The 8690-nt window shown below is 66.7% G+C and overlaps 1 protein-coding gene across 1 annotated transcript; it reads left to right on the top strand.

Annotated features, from left to right (window-relative positions):
* Positions 1-468: 468 nt before the first annotated feature.
* On the top strand, positions 469-7016 carry TH (tyrosine hydroxylase). The gene is made up of 12 exons (XM_024749190.1): positions 469-558; positions 1991-2191; positions 2977-3151; positions 3421-3509; positions 3733-3800; positions 4099-4149; positions 4325-4522; positions 4625-4694; positions 5211-5267; positions 5460-5555; positions 5860-5993; positions 6857-7016. Exons 1-12 carry the CDS (start codon positions 469-471, stop codon positions 7014-7016), a joined length of 1389 nt encoding a protein of 462 aa, XP_024604958.1.
* Positions 7017-8690: the final 1674 nt, after the last annotated feature.

Here is an 8690-nt window from a genome sequence, read left to right as displayed (position 1 = left end):
TCTGGAAAAGCGAATTGCCTCCTGACATCTGAGGTCTGAACCTGGCTTTCTGGACCCATGGCCACCAAAGGTCAGGGTTTTGTGTCACGAGCACGGTGGGGTGTCCAGAACTCCACCCCACCCCCCACCCCGTGTACCCGCCCATCACCCGGCTCGGGTGTGGGCCGAGGGGCCTGGCTGCACCCAGCCCTGCGGAGCACGCCTGCCGGAGCCCGGATGATTCAGAGGAAGGGCCGGCCGCCCGCCTGGGTGCCTGTGACGGTGGATGCAATTAGATTTAATGGGACAGAGCCCTTTCTCCTGCGTCTCTGTGCTCCTCGCCCACCCCACCTCCCTCAGGCAGCAGCAGGAGGGGGACGCGGAGGAGGTGGGAGGTGGAGGACCCAGAGGGGCTTTGACGTCAGCTCAGCCTATAAGAGGCCGCCCGGCAGAGGGCTGTGGAGACGGAGCCCGGACCTCGCCGGCGTCATGCCCACCCCCAACGCTGCCTCGCCGCAGGCCAAGGGCTTCCGCAGGGCCGTCTCCGAGCTGGACGCCAAGCAGGCCGAGGCCATCATGGTAAGAGGCAGGCTGGTGCCCACGGGCCGGAACGAACCAGAAGCCCAGGGGTGTCCCCTGAAGGCTGGAGGGAGGCTCCAGGCTCAGGGTCCATATGGGCGCCCTGGACCCAGGCCTGGCGTCCGGTCCTGGCCGCAAGCACCTCCCCTGCCCGGACTCTGTGGGCAACCCCTGTGCCCGGGTGTTTGAATCGCTATGGGTGGGTCCTGCTGGACCCAGTGTGTGTGCAACAGTGTCCCGGGCCCTGCAGCAGCTCAAGGTGGTGGGGGGCACTGGGCAAACAGGGGTGCAGGCCCCGGTTCTGCTGAGCTGAAGGGAGGTCTGAGCTCCAGGGTGATTCCCATCCATCCCCCGCCCATCCACCTGTCCAGCCACCCGTCCATCCACCACCCACCTGTTCATCCCTCATCTACCTGTCCATTCACCACCCGCCATCTGCCTGTCCATCCGCCGTCCATTCATCCATCCGTCCAGCTGTCCTTCCATCATTCACCCATCCACCTGCCGCGCATTCCACGTCCCACGTGGGCTCGCCTGTCCTGAAACCCACCTCCCCTGTTCCCTTGCCCAGCAACCCTGGGCCTCCCTGACCACCAGGGATGGCCCCCAAGGGCTGGCCCACCACTTGGGAGCCCCCGAGTTCAAGGGAGGCTGTGCTGGGAAGACCCGCTGGGCCACCCCCTCTATGAGACTGGAAAACTAGGGGCTTCTTGGCCTGGAAGAGGGGTCTCCAGTTCGTCCTCAGGGATGGCCTGGAATAATCAGCTCCCTGCAGGTTTAAAACGGCTCTTGTTTATAGAGCTTTAATGGAAACATGGGCTGGGTTCTAGAAATTTAATTTGCAGGCACCATCTCAGGGCACTGGCCGTGGGGTAGACAGCGCTCACCCCAGGCCCCTGGCTCTGTCCACACCCCGCCCACCGTAGAGTGGGAGATCTGGGGAGGGCTCCCCCGCGGCCCCCTGCCACGTTCCAAGACCCGAGAGCACCAGAAGCTTCCTGGAAGTTCAGCCGCAAAAAATGAGCCCCAGACAGGGGGCTTCTTCTCTACTCAGGCCGGGGGTGGGCAGACACACTGACCCCAGGGGCTCATGGTCTCGGGACCGGCTGTGGACAAGGTGTGGCCAGGGCCCCTGGGCTGTGAGGCAGGGCTGGGCATGGGGCCATGAGGAGAGGTCACTCCATGGGGCCAGACACCATGTCCCCTGGCCCTGCGCAGCCCGGGGGGCAGCAGGGCAGCTCCCCAATCAGCCCTCGTCACCTAACCCGGTGAGATGTGGCCTGAGGGCACAGACCACCCCCAGCTGTGGCTCCCAGCGCCCTCCCTGTCTCCCTCCCCCACTGCGGCCCCGGCAGGCGCGACGCTGGAGCTGGGTCCCAGGTTCTGTGGGTCCGGCTGAGGGCAGGGGGAGCTGGCGCATCTGTCCCCACAGTCCCCACGCTTCGTCGGGAGGCGGCAGAGCCTCATCCAGGATGCCCGCAACGAGCGACAGAAGGCGGAGGCCGCCGCCGCCGCCGCCACGGAGCCGGGCGAGGCCCTGGGGGGACGGGCCGGGAAGGCCACGCTGAATCTCCTCTTCACCCTGCGGGCCACCAAGCCCCCCGCGCTGTCCCGGGCTGTGAAGGTGTTTGAGGTGAGGGAGCATAGGGGGCCACGTGCCGAGGGGGCTCACAGCCCCTCGCCACACCCTTCTGTTCTCAGGAGCTCCCTGAGCCCAGCCCCCCACCCTCCCCCGTGCCCAGCACCTCACCCTGGGGGCAGGTGGGTGTGGGTCCCCCAGGGCAGCCGGGGACGCAGGGCCCCCCATGCCCACCTGGCCCTGGCGGGGCTGGGCTCATGTGACAGCTGACGGCGTTAGCTGCTGGATCCCAGCACACGCACCCGAATGACATTACAGCCGACTCCTCTCGAGCTCCCGTGATGGCCGATGCCCGTGTGGCCCGAGGGCCTTGAAGACTGAGGCTCCCTCGTTGCTGGTGATGGGAGCTGGCAGGGGAGCGCACCCACCCCTCCCCCCCGCGCTCAGTGTTGCTTGGTGGGGGCCTGAGCCTCCCGACCTGCCCGCAGTGGGATCAGGGCCCACCCCCAGCCCCGGGTGTCTAGAGGTCTCGGATGAGGCCACCGGGGATGGAAATCAGGCTGCCTGGGAGAAGACCCCACCCGAAACGCTGGGTCTGGGGGACCCTGTGACAACCCCTGTTAGACCAACTAGACAAGAGCCGTTTTCCCAGCTGAAAGCTGTCCAGGCGGCCAGTCTGGAGAGCAGTCTTGTGGGCTGCTCGCTGCCAGCGTCCAGGGCAGGGCAGGGCGGTCCGACCCCGGTGCCTGCTTCCCAGCGCCCTCGCCTCCCCCTCTGTCTGTCTCTGTCTCTGTCTCTCCATCTCTCCTTCCCTCTTTCTCCCTGCTTTTGCTCCTAAGACATTTGAAGCCCAAATCTACCACCTGGAGACCCGGCCCGCCCAGAAGCCACAGGCAGGGGGCCCACACCTGGAGTACTTCGTGCGCTGTGAGGTACCCAGCGCCGCCCTGCCCACCCTGCTCAGCTCTCTTCGCCGCGTGGCCGAAGATGTGAGGGGCGCTGGGGAGAACAAGGGTGAGGCTGCCCCTATACCCTTGAGGGCGACCCCGTGACCCCGAGCCATCGGGGTGCAAGGGGGTCCCACAGGGGAACCCCAGTGACTACGTGTACGGCCTGGGGGCTCCCTCTCTGCTGGCTCCAGCCCTCCCCAATCCCCCTCGTCTGTGTCCGGGCCTGGGTCACCTCCAGCACCCCAGTCGCAAGCGGGAGGCTGCTTCCAGGGGGGCCCTCCCACCACAGCCCAACACCCAATCTGGTCCTTCTACCCTCCTTCCTGCGTGCAGTCCTCTGGTTCCCAAGGAAAGTTTCTGAGCTGGACAAGTGTCACCACCTGGTCACCAAGTTTGACCCTGACCTGGACTTGGACCATCCGGTGAGCCGGGGCCCCGACCTGCCCCCGTACTCATGGCTGGGGCGGTGGGCGTGCACCCCGGCTTGGGACGGGGTGTCTGTTTGCCTCTGGCTCCTGGTGGAACCCTGAGGTTTGGCTGGGTGCAGCCGCCAGGTGCCCGCCGGTATCACAGGTCGCGTCTGGGCTGGGGGCGTGGGGAGGGCTGGCGGGCCGTGGCGGCTGATGGCGTCCACTCTGCCGTCAGGGCTTCTCGGACCAGGTGTACCGCCAGCGCAGGAAGCTGATTGCTGAGATCGCCTTCCAGTACAAGCAGTAAGGACCCCCCTCGGGACCTCATTCTCTGAGACCCAGACCCCGTCCTGCGGCCTCACACTAGACCTGGGTGCGGGGAAGGGAGGGATGCCTTTGTCACCAGTGCCATCACCTTCACTGTCACCGTGGTCACCGATTCGGGGTCCCCAAGTCACAGCCGAAGAAACGGAGGCACAGAGCAGTTAAGCAACTTGCCGTGGCCACACAGCTGGGGTCGCTCAGCCCAGGCCCTTCCTGTCCACCCCCCCCCCACGCCCTCCCCAAGGGGGCCTGGACTAACTGCTGACCCCCTCCCCAGAGGCGACCCTATTCCCCACGTGGAGTACACGGCCGAGGAGACTGCCACCTGGTGAGACCCCATGATGGCAGCTGGGGAGGGGCGGGGTGGGGAATGAGGAGGGCCCGGGAAGACCCCCGGAATCCCTGCGTGGAGAGTGGTGGCCTCCAGAGGACAGACTAAGTCCGGGTGGAGGAGGGACTTCCCGAGGCCCCCCACGGTCCCCTGAAACCCCCCAAAGCTGCAGGTGGGAGACATCCACTCCCAGTGGCCAGTGTCTTTGGGGCCAGGGAGAGGCCTACATTGCAGAGCGGACCGGCTTCCAGCTGCGGCCCGTGGCCGGCCTGCTGTCCGCCCGGGACTTCCTGGCCAGCCTGGCCTTCCGCGTCTTCCAGTGCACCCAGTACATCCGCCATGCCTCCTCACCCATGCACTCCCCCGAGCCGTGAGTGCCCAGCCCAGCGCGCCGCGGGGGGCGTGCTGCTGGGGGAGGGGGCAGGCTGCGGCCCCGGCCCCCAGCCCCACCCGCTGTCCGCCCCCAACACAGGGACTGCTGCCACGAGCTGCTGGGGCACGTGCCCATGCTGGCCGACCGGACCTTCGCCCAGTTCTCCCAGGTGTGTCCTCGAGGCCTCAGGAGCTGGGCGTCAGCCGAGGGGCTGCGGGGTGGCACCTGCAGCGATGGGCGCTGCCTGCCCCTCCCCACCCCCAGGCTGGATGCCGCCCACACCTGGGTCATGAGACTTCAGAAAGACTGCAACGTCTTGGAAGAGAGGGGTGGGCGGGCCGTTCTGGGAAGACCACCTTAGAACAAAGACGGGGAAGAATCCCTTCCGGAGAGTCAGGGGATCACGGGGCCCAGAGGACAAGTTGGGGGCGGAGTGCCGCGGCTTGTGCTGCCACCTGCTGGCTCTCCCGGGAACGGCAGGGAGCGGTCCCGGGCCCTTGATGCATCCCGGGAGCGTGCCCGCGTCCCAGGAGGGTCCCTGCACCCTGGGAGGGTCTCTGTACCCCGGCAGTGCCCAGGAGGCCCCTGAAGGGGCTGCGGACAGCCCCAGCACCCTCCCCTCACACAGGCGCCCAAGCCATGGTGAGCTGAGCCTCTCCCCCCCTCAGCTCTCCCTCCCCCACAGGACATCGGCCTCGCATCCCTGGGGGTATCGGACGAAGAAATTGAGAAGCTGTCCACGGTGGGTTCTTTCCCCTGCAGGACGCTGGGTCCAGGCTGGGCCCTCCTGTCCAGGCTCCGGTCTCCGCTTCTCACGGCGTGACCGCCCGGAACCTGGCTCACCTCTGCCTGGGTGGTGGGTGCCTGGGGCCATGGTCAGTGGCGAATGCTGTGCTGTGGTCTCTCAGCTGACCCTGCCAACTGCCCCCTCCAGCTGTACTGGTTCACCGTGGAGTTTGGGCTGTGCAAACAGAACGGCGAGGTGAAGGCCTACGGAGCGGGGCTGCTGTCCTCCTATGGGGAGCTCCTGGTGAGACGCTCCCCGCACCCCCCAGGAAGGGGCTGGAGCCCGGGTCCCCACGGGGAGGGCGACCTTGGCCGTGCCTTCTGAATTCGGGGCTCCCAGGAGGCTGGGGCTGCCCTTTTAGGGGGGCCAAGAAAACTTGTCCCTGCCCGTCCCACGCACACTGTCCCCAGGCCTCGGGAGGACCCCCAGTGGAGAGGGGAGGGTATGAATCCACACCCAGAGCCCACCGTGGAGTCAGGCCAAGGGGCTCCAATTCCCTCGGGGCCCTGAGATCCACCCCCACCCCCCACTCCCGGCCTCCCGCCAGCATTCCCTGTCTGAGGGGCCCGAGATCCGGGCCTTCGACCCCGATGCAGCGGCCGTGCAGCCCTACCAGGACCAGACTTATCAACCCGTCTACTTCGTGTCTGAGAGTTTCAGCGATGCCAAGGACAAACTCAGGTAGGCCGAGACCCCCACTGTGCTCTCTAAACTGGGAGAGCCAGCCAGCAGGCTGGGCCTCCGAACCCACTTCACTGTGGAGAAAACTGTGCACCCCTCCCGCAGCAGGACCCCCAAAAAGTCTGGGGTGGGGAGACCTGCGGGGCTGGTGGCCACGTCAAGGCCAGGCCAAGGCCAGGCTCTGAGGAGGTGAAGCTTGACTTTGTAAGACGGATGTGCGGGGTCCTTCCCAGTCCCATGCCCTCTGAGCAGCTGGGGCCATGTTGGGGACAGAGGACAAGGGCCGGGGTGACTGAGGGCCGGGTGGGGAGCCTGGGGGTAGCAGGGAGTTTCCAGGGCTGGAGGTGCAGTGACCAGCATTCCCCAGGGGAGGAGGGCAGAGCCCGACAGGGCCCACCAGTTCGCCCTCGGAAGGGGCCTCTTTTCCAGCCAGGCTCCTGTTGTCACCGGGGAGATTGAGGCCCAGGACCTGTGTGCCTGCAGTGGGGGTGGGGGTGGGGGTTGGATACCACACACAACCTTAGGGACAGGGATGTAATGGACCCTGCGGGGCACACGGTCTGGAAACCTTCCTGCGGGAGGAGGCCTGGCTGAGCCTCGGGAAGGAGCAGGGAGGGCTGGAGTGCCTCGCAGAGGCTCGCTTGGAAAAGGCCCGTCCCTCCCTGCCGTAAACAGCCCCCAGCCCTTGGAGGAGGCCTCAGTCCCCCATCTTGTCTGGCTGGTTGGACAGAATGAGCTCTGGGGGTGCAGGCGGCTCTGAAAAGTCCCGGGAGCTCTGAGGCTGCTGTGATGGACACCCGGGCCCCAACCCTCGGGCTCATCCCCACTGGGTGACTGAGAGTCCCTGCCGGCTCCCCCACCAGGAGCTACGCCTCCCGCATCCAGCGCCCCTTCTCCGTGAAGTTCGACCCATACACGCTGGCCATCGATGTGCTGGACAGCCCCCACGCCATCCGACGCGCCCTGGATGGTGTCCGGGACGAGCTGCACGCCCTCACCCACGCCCTGAGCGCCATCAGCTAGACGTGGGACGCCACCCCGCAGGCCCCCACAGGCCGGTCCCAGGTCTCCTGGCCTTCCCCCCGCCGGCCCCAGCCCCCGCCCACGTGAAGGGCTGGCCCACAGGGCACCCCGAGAGCCCGCCAGAGATCCCCCTGCTGGAGGGCACCCTGTTGCCCCGCCCACCGCTTGCCAGCTCCGCCTGCAGGTGACTTTGTGCCGTGCGCTGCCCATGTGCCGTGTGTCACCTGCTCCCATTCTCAATAAAAGAAAGAATCCCTCTGGGCGCCTACCCGGCTGGCTTCTGTGTCAGCGTCCGTGCACCGGGCTCAGCTCGCAGCCCTGCGCCCCTCACGCTCTGCCCCATCCCTGCTCAGAGGCTCATCCACCGCCTGCCTCCTCCTCCAGGCAGCCCCGGGTCACCGGCTCGCCCAGGGGAGCCAGTCTGTGCCGAGCCACCAGCAGCTCCAGAGGGCTGAGGGGGTCCTGGCTGAGCTGTCCCATCTCTGTGGGGTGGCAGCATGGAGGTGGGGGCCTGGCCTGGCTTTGTGGGGGCAGGGCTCACAGCCGTGGTCTCCTAGGCGGGGCTGCAGGCTGGGCCCTCCCCGCAAGCCCGATGTCCCCATTAGGAGGAGGACGGGGGTCCAAGGGCCAGCCTGTGAGAGAAAGCAGAGGAACGGGGTGGGGGGTCCAAGGCACAGCTGCCTCTGATCCCTGCACCCCACCCCACCTAAAGCAGGACCTGGGAGCGCAAACCCCCCACCCCGCAATGTGTGCTGATGGAGCGTTAAGCTGAGCTGGCCCCTAGGCAACCTCTCTGGGCCTCAGTCTCCCCTGCAAGGTGGGCGGGGGACTGGATTCTGGGCTTTGTTTACTCGACAGGTCTGGACCTGGCCCTCCAGCTAGAGCTCCCAGAATCCTCCAGGTTTGGCCCAGCCCAGGGTGTCCCCTTTCCCACCCTGGCCCTGGCCCTCGGAGCAAGCAGCCTGGGGCTTCCTGGGTGGTGGCTGGCTCCTTACTTCCTGCAGGAGGTAGACACCAGCCCACCTTCCAGGCCCTGCTCTTTTCCTCTGGTTCCCCCTACCTCCACCTCCCACCACCAGGACCCTGGCTCTAAGCTCTTAGGATGTTAATCCTGGTAAACTCCTACTCGTCCGTCGAGGCCCTCCTGGGCAAAGCCTTCCGTCCCAGCCCTCCCTGGTGGTCTGTCCTTCCATCAGTTGCACTCGAGCACCTTGTCTGTGACTAGCCCTCCTGTACCTGTGTCCCTTTAGCCTGTGAGGCATCAAATGGAGCCACTTCTGATGGTTGTCAGCCCCACTGAGACCCTGGGGAAGGGCTAACGGCCGGCCTCATTTCCCTCCTGCCCTCCTGGGCCCTGGGGTCTGCCCTCCCACCGGGGACTTCCGTCATTCAGCCTTCCACCTTGCACACCTCTCTCTAAGGGGCCCCCAGATCTCCCCTGGCGGCAGAGGGGCCTCCGGACATCATGGCGCCCTGGGAAGGCAGGGTCCAGCCCCTTCCTCGGTGTGGGGGGCTGCTAGGGTCCGGGCCTCCCTCCAGGGGCCTGTCCAGGGGATTGGAGGCACCACAGGGGCTCAGCGCAAATGGCAGCCAAAGGATGCAATGGGGCCGAGGGGCCGGTCTGAAAGGGGTCAGCACGGGGGGGTGGGCAGGGCTCTAGGAAGAGGGATGGGG

Source organism: Neophocaena asiaeorientalis, unplaced genomic scaffold (assembly GCF_003031525.2).
Source record: "Neophocaena asiaeorientalis asiaeorientalis breed wild unplaced genomic scaffold, Neophocaena_asiaeorientalis_V1.1 scaffold43, whole genome shotgun sequence".
NCBI lineage: Eukaryota > Metazoa > Chordata > Mammalia > Artiodactyla > Phocoenidae > Neophocaena > Neophocaena asiaeorientalis.
This window is presented reverse-complemented; position numbering and strand designations above follow the sequence as displayed.